The sequence below is a fragment of the Astatotilapia calliptera genome, chromosome 1, assembly GCF_964374335.1.
Source record: "Astatotilapia calliptera chromosome 1, fAstCal68.1, whole genome shotgun sequence".
NCBI lineage: Eukaryota > Metazoa > Chordata > Actinopteri > Cichliformes > Cichlidae > Astatotilapia > Astatotilapia calliptera.
The window spans coordinates 41,321,101-41,337,255 of NC_137422.1; the positions used below are offsets into that span (position 1 = coordinate 41,321,101).

Below are 16,155 nucleotides of genomic sequence, written 5' to 3' on the forward strand. Positions count from 1 at the left end.
TAATTATGACACAATGCGTTTCAGCTTGTTTAACAGAGAAACCCGAAAGCAGCGTAACAAATGACTTTGTCTGGCAAGTAGTTAAGTAACATACTGCATTACTTTTAAGAAAACTACGACTAATGTAAAACAGATAATGACCCCAGCACTGATGGGTGGAGGGTATTTGTTGTCCATTTTGAGATGACTTTATGGCCTAACGTTACAGACTAATCATGGCCAGCGTTGCTAAGTCTGCGCTCGATGGCTAACCTTGCTTTCTTGGTAGCGTTGTCGATAGCAGATACAATCCGAAGTCAGGAGATCGCCGCGCCAGTTTCCTTCAGCGGCTTTGTGATCCATGAGACCGAGCTCCTTTAAGGCACCAGGATAACAGACGAGGCTACAGGGAAGCGCCACAACCATGGTTTCTGTTTGCATGTCTGAGACTGTGTGTGTGTGTGTGTTTGTCTCCCACACGCCCGCTGCTGCCACTCACTGTAAACTAGTCTGCAGTTCGTCACAGACAGACGCTGACACACTCCCGGTCTAATGTGCTCATTAGGGACTGCACAGCACACACATAATTGATAGCCACGACACACACAGTGCACACACACACGCGCATTATTGCAAAAAACAGTTTCCGTTTTTAATGCTGCAGTAGAAAACAAGGTTATATGAAGTCATATAATGGGGTTCATTGTCAAGAACAACAACAACAAAAAACAACAGAAGGAAGTGAAAAGACGACCGGCACAGAATGCATAACGGTGTCTGTGCTGTTTACATGCCCATATTTTACACATAAGTATTTTTTCTTCTTCTCTCTCCACTCTGGCAGCTGTCAGTTACTTCAGCAAATTAACTGCCAAAAATGCAGCCGAACCTGTCACTCAGGAGGTTAGCGTAGCCATGGTTACCTTTCATATCCCAAAAAGATAAAGCTGCAGAGGAATCATGGCCGACTAATTAGACAGAAAAAAAAGGAAAAAAGAAAAGGCATTCAGCGATATGAAACAACCCAGAGTGCTTATAAATAACAGTTTACATGTGAAACATCTTCATAAAGGAACATCTTTTTGTACAGCCTCAAATATCTTCTCACTGTTCGTTCACGTGTCGGATAAAAAGAGTCTTTAACCCTTTGAGCACGAGTCAGGAATAAAAAGATTCACCTGTTGTCCTTCGTTTGCTTTCTCCCTTTGTTTCTGTATCCTTTGATTAAATAACACATTTATAAAACTATTGTGCAAAACAATTTATTTATGTCTTCATATACTGTGCACCAGCAGATAGTCATAGTCCTTTAAATTAAAAATATAGAAACAATGCATAATTTAGACAGGATAAGTCATATGTCTTATGTACATATTTTACACAGACCTGAATTAATAGCGGCCCCTGATCAATGAAAGTAAATCTTTTTTTTTCCCTTTTATTCACAAAGCTGCGATATTTGTGTCACATCCTGTGAGACGAGGATCCCGCATCGGGCGGAGGATCTGCTTGACTCGACATTTTCTCTGCTTGGGACGTGACGCGTGTCTAATTTTCACGAGGGCCTCGATAAATTTCCAATCTCTAATCTCAAGTCGACAGTGTTTGGATGTCCGGTGCAGAAATGCTTTGACGTACTCAGAGGGTTAAATTTTAAATGCTGCCTCAGCACCAAAAACAATGAAACAGAAGACAGAGCAGTCAGGAGTGAAAAGAGAAAACAAACCATGAAAAGGGCACCAGGTTTAGCTCCAGAAGGTTCAACTAAACTTTGTTTTTTTATGCATGCAGCTTATCACACCTCAGTGATGCCAAAATATAAAAACAACAGAAATCCATTTACACAAATCTCAAAATACAAACACTTTGTTTTAGAGCTCTTTTTTTTTACTTCATATACTGCCCCATCAGCCCCCACCCAATCCCCGCCCTTAAAAAAAAATGAACGTCTGCGTGAAAAGTCAGTCTACATCATACATAATAAAATTAAAAATCTTCTACAACACAAAATGTAAAACCATGTGCCGAAACTCAGAGCAGTAGTTGCATGGCATCTTTGTGCAGTCCTAACGCTTAAGGCGTCCTTCGTCATCGTTTCTCATCTGTCAGAGACGGCGAGCAAGCCGGTGCTACTGTTTGTCCAGCTCGCACACATACATGAGGTGATCCTCTGGCGACTTCCCATGAGTCTTACTCAGGTGAAGCTTGACCGCGTGCTTGCTCGCAAATGTCCGATTACACAGTTTGCACTGATAAAGGGCGCCGCTGTCGTCGTCCTCGGGAGAGGGCAACGGCGATTCGGAGGAGGGCAGAGATGTGGTTAAGGATGAGGACAGGGAGATGGGTAAGGAGGACGGGATGGATGTGGGGAGTGAGGACGGCAAAGGGTGGCTGGACGGGTGGAGGTTGGAGAACAGTTTCTCAGACAGTCCTTTGGTATGGCGTTGGTGGTGGTGTTGCTGGGAGATCTGGCTGAGCAGCTGCTCCCCAGAAAGCTTCGCCAGGTCTCGCAGGCGAAAGCCCAGGTGGGATTCCAGGTGGCTGACGTAGGTGGACGGCGAGCGAATCTGAGAGGCGCAGTCACTGCAGAAAAACACAGGGTGACCAGAATCCAGGTTCTTCAAGAACTTTGTGCCACCGGTTCTCCTCAGCTGGTACTTGACATTTGCCAGCCAATGGGATATGGTTGTCATGGAGAGACCCGTAAAGCGGGAGATATGCATTCTTTCCTGTGGGCTCAGGTCCGACATCATGTACTTGCCGTCATTTGTTTGTCTGAGACTGGAAGCAAACTGGGCCTGTAGGATGAGGAGGTGCTGAGGGTTCCAGTTGGACTGGCGGCCTTTACGCTTCTGGGCAGGCGAAACATCTTCGGTCTCTTCCTGCGTGACGCCGTCGATATCAGAGCGCTCGGACTGGCTGGTGGGCGTGGAGGACTTGGACACAGCCTGGCTTTCTGTCAGGTTCCTCAACATGTCTGAGATATCTGAGAGGGCGTTTTCTCTCAGAGGTGATGTGGACATGAAGGAAGCTACTGCAGCTGAGGCTTTGGTCATGCTGATGGTGGAGGAGGGAGACACCGAGGATGGGGTGGAAGTGGGGGAGGAGAGAGATGTCGACCCCAAAGAGTTGCTGCTTTTGTCTGCATTTTTTCCTTTGGTAAGGTCTATGGGTTGGTCGTTGTTCAGATGCTGCTGGTAGAAATATCGCTCGAGGTGCTCGCTACCGGTCTTTTTGGTCTGTGCTGGTGGTGTAGAAGCGGCCACTGCTGCTTTCTCAGCCAAGCTGTTGCTCATCTTGAACAGCATGCTCATTGGGTCCAAGGAGGGCAGGGCCGGCTTGGCGGCCTTCCCCAGGTGCACGTTCATGACGGACTGCAGCGCACTCAGAGGGTTCACAAACGGCTGTTCTGGAGGCGGGTGATCAGTGATGATGGCTGTGCTGCCACACGCAGAGGTGGGTGGGGGTGAGGTCACGGCAGCAGACTCTACACCATTCTCTGCCGTCTTCTTTGTAGAGACATCCCCGTTTGCATCTCTGTGGTTGGGTCCATTTTCTTCTTCTGCACTTGCATTCTCAGGGGTCTTACTGCCTCCTGGTTGGCTTTCTTTGGGGGACTCTCCTCGGGCTGACTCCTCTGCCTCGCTGTTGCACGGTGAAGGGGTGGTGCGCCTCAGAGGAGAGCCCCTCACAACAGCAGCCGGCTCCCTCATTTTCTCCTCCACCTTGGCCACCTTCTCTGTCACTTTCTTGACGAGTTCCTCCATAGCATGGAAGTTGTTTTTAGGTAGTGGAGAGGTCTGGCAGCTAGGAGGCGAGATCAGCGGCTGGTTCTTGGCAGTGGGGGAGAGGATCTCCCCTCCGGGGAACATATATTTCAGTGGGGAGCTCTTTCCAGAGGTACCCAGTGAAAGCTTCATGATGTTTGGTAGCTGGTAGGCAGCGTGGATGCTGGGATATCCTCCCCAGCTGGGAGCTCCATTCTGGGCCTTGTTGATGGCTGAGGTCACTGTGTTCTCCAAGGACTTGAGGATATCAAGACCCCCCTTTGGACTTTCCTCCAGATCCTCCTCAGTCAGATAGCTATACTTTGAAGTGATATCAAACTTTTCCTCAACCTCCTCCTCACCTACGGCCTTCTTCTCCTTGCTCACATTGTTAACATTATTCAGAATGGACTCTGCAGTGCACTCCTCCTCCTTCGCCTCCTTCTTTATCTCCACAACCATAGGAGTGGGGGAGATGCTGGTCGGAGGAGGCACCGGGGCAGGTGGAGGGGAGAAGGTGGTAGCAGCCAGGGGGACCGACTGCACCTTCTCTTCAGCTGCTGAGTTTGACCTCGGTGCCTGGGCGGATGCCTCTATGATCGGTTTGCCTTTCTTAATCGCAGAGTTGGTGACTTTGATGAAATGTCCTGTCACCATCATGTGAGCCGTGAGCTCCTGCAGCGTGTCGTGAGAGCTGCCGCACTCCATGCATTTGAGGATCTGTGACTTCCTGGATTCGAACTGCCAGGCATAGCTGGCACCATTTTGGTGTCCATAGCGGTTGTTGGGCGTGATGTAAGGGTTGGTGACCTTTTGGAGTATATCGCCAGAGTCACTGAGGGAGGTGGGCTTTGGTGTGGCGCCTCCATTAGAGTCTGGCGAGCTGGGGATGTCCAGGTCAAGAGGGGCTCTCTTTCGAGCAGAAGAGATAATCTTAGCTGTCACAGGTGTGACAGGCTCTTTCAGAGGCACTTTCTGGTAGTGTTTCGTCTTAATCATGTGGACACTCAGGTCCTGAAGGGATTCAAAAGAGTGTCCACAGTACATGCACTTCAGAACCTTCTGCGCGTCCTCCTTCCCTTCCATCTCCAGCAAAGATCGTTTCCTAGGTTTGGACCACCGTTTAGCTCCCTCGCCATCCGTCTCGTGGTTATCATCACGGTAGTGGCCCGTCTCATTCATGTGCACCGTGAGCTCCACCAGCGTGTCGTATGCTGCGCTGCAGTCCTTACAGCGGAATTTGCTGGCACCAGTGAATATGGAGCCATAGAGCTTGGAGCTCTGCCGGTAGAGCTGGACGGTACTGAAGAGGTTGGGTTCTGTTGATGGGGTGCTCACGGCCACTGTAGGATGTTGGACCAGCGCCATCCTGTTGTGGTGGTTCTGGGAGACCTGCTGGAGGGTTTTAGCCATGGCTGTCTGATGCCAGTCGTAGCCTCCGCTCCCACAGCTGCTGCTACTGCTGCTGCTGCTGCTGCTGCTGTGGCTGCGGGGGGGCTTCTCCGCTGGGGGCTGGCTCAGGTTCAGGTTTAGGGTGGACCAATAGGAATTGGTCAGAAAAGAGGTGTAAATGGCCTTCATCTTCTCCAGGCTGTCAGCAACAGAGCCTGTTGCTGCTAATATGGCCTCTTCGCCAGCGACAGTGGCGGCAGCGTTGGCGGCGGCCATCATGGTAGAGGAGGAGGACGGCGACAGGGCATTGGAGGGATCTTTAGAATGGAGGATCTCGTCCTCATTTTTAAGTGAGGAGCTATCAAAGTCAGACATTCTGTCACTGGTTTCGCTCAGATGGGACTCGCTGTCCAGCTCCTGACCAGAGAAGTCAGTGGCGTTGGGGGAGTCACGGAAGCCCGGCCGGTCCTTGAAGAGGAAGTCCTTGTCTGGACACAGGAGTTTGGCAGCGGGCTCTTCCCCGTCCTGGGCCGAGTCGTCTCCATCCAGGTCTTCATCCAACATAGCTGCTTCCTTCTCATCTTCAGGGACGTATGCTGCGAAATGAAGAACAAAGACAGAGAGAGATCGGTTAGACCTACCACAGGAGGAGGATTGTATTAGTCTCAGAGTTGATTCATCATGATGAAAACTCTTCTGACTAATGTGATTTTTGAAACATGTTGCTAATATTTCCCTGAACAGCTAAAGGATCAAACTCCAGTCCTCGGCGGCCGCTGTCCTGAATCTTTTCCATGTATCACTGCTGCAGCACACCTGAATAAAATTAGTACGTCATTAGCAAGACTCTAACGAACTTGACTGCATGCTGAGGTGGCAGTTCAGCCACTTGATTCATGTTACAGCAGCTCACGAGTGAATGAACATGGTGCAGTAAAAGTACTTTTAGAAGTAGATTTTTCCAAACACATTTATTTAAATGAGCAGGTTGGGGGTTGCCACACCAGCATGCAGTCAGTTTTATTCAGGTGTGTTGCAGCAGGGATGCATGGAAACGTTGCAGGACAGCGGCCCTCGAGGACTGGAGTTTGACACCCCTGCTTTAGTGTGTGTGAGGGGCACATGCATCATGACGGGCGCGTGTTGCTTTGAATAAGGATAAATGAAATGTTTGCATCGTGTACATGGCCTGACTGCTTTCTCTGAAGCAGCAAACAAATAAATGCAGCGTATCTGTGAGTGAAACAGCCTCGATCTTCAGGACATCTTCTGAACCTGTTGAGAGGCAGCATGAGCCGACGGCACGGGCTTCACACTTTGTGCAATCGTTCACAGATGAAGGATTTACTCCCATAAACGGGACTCGTGCTCGCACTGACATTGTTTTCTCATTGGAACCGAGTCAGCACCCCGCCCCTCCTCCCTCAGGTCTTTGTTCTGCACAAAATCAGCGGGAGACAGGCGGAGAGAGAGACTGAGGATGGGAAGAGAAAGATGAAGTGAGGGAGAGGCGAAAAATGTCTCTTCAAACACAACTTGCCACCTTATTCTTCTCAAGGGGCAACAGCTTGAAATTAAAACTAAATTTGAAATTAATGAAGCACATTCTGGCGGTGGCATTCGTTTCTGAAGTAATAAATTACTTGTATCAACCTCGGAGACAGCGGTTCCTGTCTGTCAATTAATATGTCTTACGCTTCTTCTGCAGACTCTAATGCATTCCCTAACAGACACACTCGCCATTTAAATTAAGCATGCATGTTCACTCATTACACCGCTCAGCCCTCGCCTCCTCGTAAATAAAAAAAATGTATGTACGTTTCCCTGCGACAAATCTCTCCCCGCAAAACCCATTTGCTTCAATTACAGAAGATTAGAAAAAAGTTTAGAGTTATTATTTACAGTTTAGCTGCAGGGAGACGGCTCGAGGATCTCCATTTATATTCAAATCCCTCCAGTTTAAGAAGAATACAGTGGAAATCACACAGAGAAGAGATGCATCAAGACAAATCACACTGTCGCCTCTCCGTGCAACTACCAATGTTTTCTTTGGTTAATAAGTCCATCAGAGGGGAAGCAGATGAGCAACGCTCGCGCTGTGCACGTCGAGCTGAGCGTGCTCGCACGCGCACATGCAACAGATACAGAAGGAGAGGGTGTGTGTGTGTGTGTAACGGGCTGTCACTCGCCCATCTGACCTGGCGTGTAAGCACAGGAAATGCATCTGTAACCACAATCCACCGCTTTCACAGACACAAAGGCTACGTTCACACTGCAGGCGAAAGCGACTTTTTTGACCTTCTGCGACCCATATCCGATCATGGTGTGACAGTGTGAACGGCACAAATCCGATATTTTTAAATCCGATCTGGGTCACTTTCGTATGTGGTCCTGAATCCAATACATATCTGATGTTTTAGAAAGGGACTGCTGTTTGATGGTCATGTCGCATTAAATCCATCTTTTATGTCACTGACACAATACAGACGCCAATTATCAGCGCCGGAGAAGACATCACGAACGCTTCCATCCAGTACAACTGTTGGGAAGACAACGTTGGAGAAACGTGAACATTTTATTTGTACTGTATAATCTGCAGATTCTGACAGAAATCTGCAGCTATCCTCTGAAGCACCGCTCCTCTAAAACAGCAGTAAGGATCATTATTAGGACAAATGTAGATAACACAATAACTTTATAACTTAAAGCAAAGTTGGGAAACGTAAAGTCCGAAGTCTTTATATTAAGGCCATCAGTCAAACATACTGTTTGCTCTGGGTGTAAACAGAGCGCGTTGTGTGTGACGTCTTCTTTTGCGCATGCGGCCACTTTGAGGGTTCACACTAGAGCGCGTTGGCTGTCGCATTTTGTTTGTAGTGTGAACGAGCAGACAAAAAAATCGGATTTGATGAAAAAAATCGGAATGGAGCATTAAGACCTGCAGCGTGAATGTGGCCAAAGAAACGAGCTGCCGCAGACACCGTCAGAGGTCTGGTCCCACTGTCTCTGAGCTGATTATTCTAGCCAATAAGGTTACGTCCCCATGCTGTCTGTTCGGCAAAGACTGGACACAGTGGGGGAATGACGCTGAGAGGTCGGTCGTGCTTTAACCGAATCTTGCCATAGCTCAGATGGTTTTAACAGGTTTTTGTTGAGCAGGAAAAAAACCACTGAAACCGGAGCAAAGTGACACAAACAAAACTTCCTGCCTGGAATACCTGCACGACCTGCTGGCATCATGTGTGTGTATGTGTGTGTCTGTAATGTACGTGTGTGTACTGCATCAGCAGTGAAACGGAGAGAGGAGTCTTTGTCATTGTCAGGCTCCTGTTTGCCGTCGGCGATGATACGACACTGCCGTGGGATAAACAGATGTAGAGAGACACAGATATCCCCGAGCCATCACGCGCACACACACACTTCCTGTATGTACTGTATGCACTGCAGTGTAACAGCTCTGTGCCTCGAGGCGATCTCTGGAGTTTGTTTTCAGGGTCCACCTGAAAAGCTTTAAACGCGTCACGGCGAGCGCTTTAAACCCGTACGGTCATCTGACCTCTCACCGACACTACGTGCGGTAACGGCGCCCTTTGTTGCAATAAAGCAGCTGTGTATCTGAATGCGTTTCGTCTCTCAGCCTCCTTGGCTCTCCCTCCGTCTGTCTCGAGCCGCCACCCGTGCATACGAGCACTCACCATCTGCTGTGAATCAGCCCAAACGACAGCTGTGTAAGAGAACCGTGCAGAGCCACAGCAGCCCAGAGCGCTCATCGAGGCCAAACGTGAGCACGTGAAACCACATTACGGCGAGCCGCCTCTGAGAGAATCCACGTCTCTGTAAAGTACACAGCTTTTATTGGAAACCACGTTTTAGTGGTGAAAGTGTGGAACAAAGAGCAGAACTGCAACAAAGGCAATGAGATTTGAAGATCAGTGGTTCTTCCTCGTTTAAAGGCTTTGTGTTGCTAATGTTTGTGGTTCTTCCAACGGTTCCTCCTGGATTCTCCTGGAGTCTCTGAGCAGTCCCTCAGTCTGTCAGCCCGAGTTTTATCCTAACACGCAGCCTGCAGGAGGTCCAGATGTTCTCGTGCAGCACCTCTGATGAGTTAGCTGAGTCTGTGCTCTGATGAAAAGGCTGGAGACAGGCGAGCAGCTCTAAGATGATACATCATCTCAGTGGCAGGAAGTGAATTATGAACTTCTCTAAATTTCTCAGCAGGAGATGTTTAAAGACATGACGTCGATTCAGATTTGTACTATCCAAAGTCCTTCAGGCCTTCACCTTCACAAAGACCTTCACCTTTCTTAAGAAGACCAAAGTTTAAATGCAGCATCTGAAAACTTCCTCATGTATACTGAGAAAGACTTTTCCAGTCACTCTGCTTCTCTGTGACATCACACTGTAATATTTTCATCGTGTGTACGGCATGTGTGAGGGGTCAAAAATCCTGCAGCTCTGATTTTACTGCAGGTGAATTAGCCATGTACACCAGAGAGGAGGGAGGAGGAGGGAGGATGAGGGGGGAGGAGTGAAGTAAAAAATGAGGACACACACGCTGAGATGATCCCCAACGCTGCTGGCTCGGGCTCGATTGTGACCCAGGATACTGAGATCAGTACGCACGCGTACACACTTATACCACGCTGCAGTACGAGGAGGCAGGGTCAAACACACCAGGTATGCAGGTGCTCTTTTAATTAGTAGAGCAAGCTGCAGATGAAGGATCAGCAGGGTGGAGAAGCTGGTTTGATCTGAGAGGAGAAAAAATACTAATTTTTTTCCAGTTTTTCAGGACATTATACTGCTGCTGTTCTATCAAAATTTTAAACAAATATCCTCATATGTGGCTCTCATTTTTCTTAAAAACAAAAATAAGGTAAAAAAAAATCTGGTAATTCTTTGTTTTTACATTCATCGGGCCCCAATTAGCCAAAATATCAAAGAGAAATTAAAAATGCTGCCGTGGAAGAGTTCGGGTCTTAGGAGGTTAATGTGGTGAGGGTGGAACTTTAACCATCTTTTCCTGAAGCACGTCGAGCGGCTTTAATGCCTAAAACTGATCCAGCCGCACGTTTAGCCCCCTCTAGCCTCCTGACATGGAGTGTTGTCTCTCAGTGAACAATACCACCTAACGACACGGTAACGAGACACGGCTCGGGGAGCGCTGCTTCATGATGATCACGTCCTCTCCCTGCCTCACGTCTGTCCCTCCGCAGTCAGCAGAGCAGCCACGTTAATGAAGTTAATTGAATCCACGATCAATAACGCTTAATTATAGTGATTTGAAATGCACAGACAAATTGGTGGGATAGCCCTTCTGCACGTGCACTCAGGGTGCTGTAGTTCCTCTAGCTATGAGGCGTGTGGCCTCATAGCTGCTAGCAGTCTGGAGCAGCATTGGCGACAGCGTTCACCTGCATGGACGTCAGCTTGGGAGGTTTCACAGCTGACTATTGCCATGACGACAGCACAGCTGATAAAGCTGTGTAGCTAACGTGCTCTCGGTTCAGCGGTGATCTCAGAGCTTTGCATTCCGAGTGGAAACGTGCACACAGCGAGTGTGGGAAGTTGCTTGGTATCTATTACCTGCCAGTCTGCTCTGATCTCTTTGGACAGCTCTGATCAAAAGATGTCATCCAGTCCACTCGACCCGGCTCGCCGGGGGAGCGTGCGTGCACGTGTGTGTGTGTTGCCGAGTAAATCACAGCGAGGCCTGGGTGTAAACAAAATGACAGGATCACTTTAAGGTTCTGTCAAGTAGGCAGGAGGCGATTATGATAACGCCCGCTCTGTTCCAATGCAAACGGACACACTTAAATTCAGCGGGCGTGGGATCGCACCCACGGCGGAGCTTGTTCTCCGCGTCCGCCGCTCTTCTTTAGTCCTCCTCGCCTCGCAGAAATAATGCCTTTCTCTGGTGCTCAGTAGAGCTCGACTTACAGGCTGGATGTAAACACACAGAATGACATCTTCCTGAATGTGGGCATGAAACAAAAGAAGTCCTTCGAATGAATCTGCGCGGCAAACGTGGATGTAAAGAGGCTGAAAGAAGTTCCACGGAGGCAATAAAAGGTGTAAAATGTGCCGAGTTTGGGAGAAAAGAAAAACGGTGCGCAATAAAACTGGAAAACAGCTCTGCTCCGAGGCAATTTAGACTGCAAAACACAAACCATTAAGTTTGTGCATTATCTTTTAATTTAATCTTGAATGATTTATAATCCATCACGCAAGGCTTCAACCATATCCAATTATTCTCTGCTGCTTGATTGACAACAAATGTGATTTATTAAGCTAATAAAAAGTGACGTGCTCTGAAAATAACCAGCGAGACGGACACGCAAACACCTGAGAGATCGATACTCTGCACGTATGTGTGTGACTTTAAAGCCGTGCGAGAAAACCCTTTGAACAATCACGTATGCATCTCTTTACTTAAAAGAGAAATCCGTCTCCATCCAACGCGCTCGCTCTGCAGAAACGTCGGAAATCAAAATGTCAGCCGTGTGACGACTGATGGCTTTTCCTCACGCAGGCCGACTGATTATATTAGACTTTAATTCCTCCGTCCGCGGCTTACGTGTCATCTTAGTCTGCGCTTTATCTGCTAATGTTACGCTCAATCACTTGATATTAATGAAAAACAGAGAGCCAAGCAACGTGTGTGTGTGTGTGTGTGTGTGTGTGTGTGTGTGTGTGTGTGTGTGTGTGAGGAGGAGGGGGTTAACGGTCTACAGTTTACATGCATATCAATGTAGGAGTGTGCCATTAAGAAATATTAGCATGTTTACAGCATCACGCCGTGTACGGGCTTATTTAGTGAAGCCGACACACACACACACACACACACACACACACACACACACACACACACACACTGTGAAACAACAGAGATAATTTTAAATCTGACCAGGAAAGAAAATTACGCACATTACAGAATCGTACGTGTTCGTGACGTAGTGTGGAAAAAAAGGGGTTTGCTGGAGCTGACAGCCATCGACCTCCAGGGCTGACACATGAGCCTGCAGTTCCTCTAATTCTCTGCAGAGGCAGCAGTGAGCAGGTCCTCATGTTAAAGCAGAAACATTTAGAGCCTGTTACAGAGACAGTGTGGTCAGTTTGCATTATTAGGGGCGTGGCCTCTCTGACTGACAGGCAGATGGTGACACAGGTGGCTGTTGCTCCTAGTCAGAGCGTTTATGCTGTTGGAGCTTTTGTAGCATTTTTAATGACATCATGTGACCAATAACATGGCTGCTGTGAGGTCACTGGACTAACAGACCATCCAAGAAGACGGAGCTCTAGTTTTAGGATTTTATGGCTAAGCTAGCAAGCATCAGGGGAGAGCTAAGCTCTTCACCCCAAAAACAAACGGAGGCTTCGCTACTAGGAGGTGACACCATGGTGGAAGGTCCATCTTTGATATGACAGACACAGGGTCATGCATGTGAATGTGTGCATGAGCGACAGGGCAGCGCATGATTAAACGTCATCCTAACGTTGAATTTACAGCTGATTTTCCAGCAGTTTGGTTTGTGCAGATAATGTGGGAGACTGATCTGGTCCCAGCTCGTTTCCCTGATCGTGACGGGTTCTGATGTTCTTCTGTTCTCCTGAGTTTAACTCCTCCAGCTCTGCAGGTGTCTGCAGATACAGTTCAGGTTCACGCTGTGCTCCTCTCCGAGCTGCAGACATGTTGACACATCATTGCTATGACTCAAAGCAACAAACAGGCGCCATGATTACGAACGCTGATTATGTTTCAGCTCCAACATGTTTCCTTTAGAAAAGTCTGTGCTACACATTGTTCTACACATGAGTTCCTGACGCCATCGATACGGACTAAACAACATCTCCATCACTCACATCAGCTGTGCAACTCATTTTACTCTCACACGTCTGTCACACACGTGTCCCTGTGATTCAAAGGAAACTAAAGCCACCATGAGTCACCAGAAAGTGAGCTTCCTGTTCTCAGGCAGAAACCGAAGCATGGCTGCTGTATGTTTATGATCAGCTGAAATCAGACATCATCTTATTCTGAACTGTAAGTCATGCAAAGCTACCCCAGCAGAGAGCAGCTGGGGCCACGTTACAGTTGGTGGTGAGTCTCAGAGGAGGACGAACTGCTGAATCCGCTCGGATTTCTCAAGTTTCTCTCTGAATCTGCAGCTTTCCTCTGCAGGATGGAAACACATGGAGGCCGTCAAACTGAAACGATTTCACCTGCTGATCAGAACATTAACAGATCTGTTCACTGACACCTTCATCGTATGCAGCAATTAAAAAGAAACCTGAGCTGCGGCTTTAAAAACACGTTAGCATGTTGTTAACATCCCATGTGATGGATCTCCGGTCCACGCTGCCCCTCTTCATCAGTGTGTGTGTGTGAGGTTTCAGTTTCAAAGCGCTGTGTGTGTGCGTGTGTGTGTGTAGTTTCCAGCGTGGTGGTAAATACACAGACAGCCATGAATGATGTCAGGAAGCAGAGCGCCATTTTTAATCATGTAATGAGACCCCGAAGACCAGAAAACACCAGACCGAGTGCTTTAATGTCACACAGATGATGTCAGAGTGGGACCAGAGTGTGTGTGTGTGTGAGAGAGAGAGACCAGGCTGCAGGTGAAGCAGTAACACACAGCTGTGAGAAATGGTGAGCTGGGCTTGACGTCCTTGTCTCTCCGTGACCACAAGTCTTCAGAAAACCATCTGTGGCTCACCTTCAGAGAGCTGACAGGAAGTTAGACTTCTGAACTGCGGAGCCTCTGTCTCTGAGTTAGCCCCATGTTAGCAACACAAGCTTTAACATTCAGAGTTACTGTTTCTATGGCTCGTGTTAAACAAAGACCTGACTTCAGAAATCTAGGTGAGGGACAGGGGAGCTGCCTAAGGTGTTCGGACCTGTTCCTGCAGAGCTCCATACGAATTAAACCGAGCACCACGTGAAAACAAAACGCCGTCTACGATGAACACATCCGCTCACGTGGAGGCCTCGGTCCAACGTTCCACTGTCAGGACGATGATCGCTCCTGCAGTCAGGTGACTGCAGGCTTCTCTGTCTGAACGTTGCTACCGTGGGATTACTTAATATCTGAAAAACAACTGACCTGCCACAGCCACGCCGATGTGTTTGTGATATATCGGCGCCAGCATTAATGCTTCCCCTCCCTTGAAATCCCTTCTCTTTCACCAAACCCTGCTGCTGTGGTGTCCTAAAAAGGAGAAAAGAGCTTTCACAGGCTCGTCCACATCGAACTGCACCTCGGGACACTGGGTCACATTTGTCCAGAGGATGCAGAGATTTTTAAATTTGCACCATCAGGAGACGATCTGTGCTCAAACTGAAGAAACGGCATCATTAATTTGGTGTCTGTGATGCTGATGAATGAGACGTTTCACTGAAAAGCTGGACTTCATTTACAGGAAAAAGACTGCTGTAAGTAGTTTTAATTTTATGCTTTGTGCTCTACCAAACAAAACCATCTCCTCCACGATGCTCATTAATTTTTATATACAAATATTTACATCCAGTGTGAAGTTATGAGGCCTTAAAGCCTCCAGATGCTCCGTAACTCCAATGTTTCTCCCGCTGGATGTCAGAGTAGACGATCAATCAGATTACTGCTGACAGATGTCACACAGAAGGAAAACAAGCGCCGTACCTGCCCTCTCATGAGGGTGGGTTTTAACCACCTTCAGCACCAGGTGGTCACATGTTGGTCATATGCTCCACCAAAACCTCTAAAGTTTGTGTATCTGACAAACCAAATCAGTTTAACCCAAAATATGCTGTTGGTTTGGTCTGAATCATCAGGGCTTGCTCGCCTTTAAGTCGCTGTAACCCCACAGCTTTAAGAGAAACCCCAACAACCCTTTGAGCACTCAGCAAGAGAAGGAAGCAAAAACTCTCTTTTAACAGGAAGAAAGAAACAGACGAGCAGGAAAACACAGAGACGCCAAAACAAATGTGTGTGATTGGAGCTTAGTGTGGGAGTTTTTCTTGCGCACCTCCTCACCATAACAGATGATCTGATATCCTCGTGTCGGTGTTGTTCCCACATCATCATAATAAATGTTGTTCCAGGTTCAACATTGCAAGTGACCAATCACATTGTTGTGATGTACTTTTGCAAGCCAAGCCATTCATTCATTTATGAAATTCCAGTGTTGCAAGGACAATATGCATAATGCTTACCGTTTATTAAAGAACAGCATCCTGAAATGCAAAGAATTCAAATTGCTGGATCGGCGGACAGAGGTGGTTTCTCGCAAGTTAAGTAGATTTTTTTTTTTACGGCGCTTTTTTCCGAAGTCGCAAAAGTATGACGTCACAACAATGCGATTGGTCACTTGCAATGTTGAACCTGGAACAACATTTATTATGATGATGTGGGAACAACACCGACACGAGGATATCAGATCGTGCCCACCATAACACCAATCCACACGTTAGTGAAACGAGCCCACGCGGGAAGCATCGTCGGTGGCGAGTCCACACACTCTGACCACAGTTTGTGATTCAAACAAGAAAACCTGACAGTGCCCAAGCGTGAAAAACCAAGTAACGCTTAGCTTCATCCATGCCGTGGACTGAGGACTGGACCGACACCAGCTCACCGCATACCCCCGGTTCAAGATGTGACAGGACCAGCGGTAATTTGAACTATATGATAAGAATTGTTCAGTAATTCCTGAGAAACATTCCTGGTTTGGGTTCAGTCCAGATTAGATTTTTTCAGTGTTCAGACAGAACCAGCCGCATGTGGAGACACCCAACGATTGATCAATAACTCAATGGCTGCTCGTTAATCAATCAAGTGTCCTTTGACTGGGTTGTGCTCATCTAAGTAAAGCAGAGCAGACTGTCATTTCTGTGTGTGTGGCGTTCACTGACACCGAGTAGCACCCAGGGCGAAGCTCGAGGCGAAATCATTCCTGGTGGAGTTACAGAAAGGCAGGAAGCAAAACGTTAAACACTGACTGAAGCTCGGCAACTGACATCCACCTCTGCCACTCGCTG

The 16,155-nt window shown here is 47.8% G+C and overlaps 1 protein-coding gene across 1 annotated transcript in view; it reads right to left on the bottom strand.

Annotated features, from left to right (window-relative positions):
- Positions 1-606: 606 nt before the first annotated feature.
- Positions 607-16,155, bottom strand: part of tshz3b (teashirt zinc finger homeobox 3b) — a 30,230-nt gene continuing 14,681 nt past the window's right edge. The window contains exon 3 of the mRNA XM_026177580.2: positions 607-5,734. Within this exon, the coding sequence (XP_026033365.1) occupies positions 2,109-5,734 (3,626 nt within the window). The 3' untranslated portion in view covers positions 607-2,108. The remainder of the gene's footprint in view (positions 5,735-16,155) is intronic.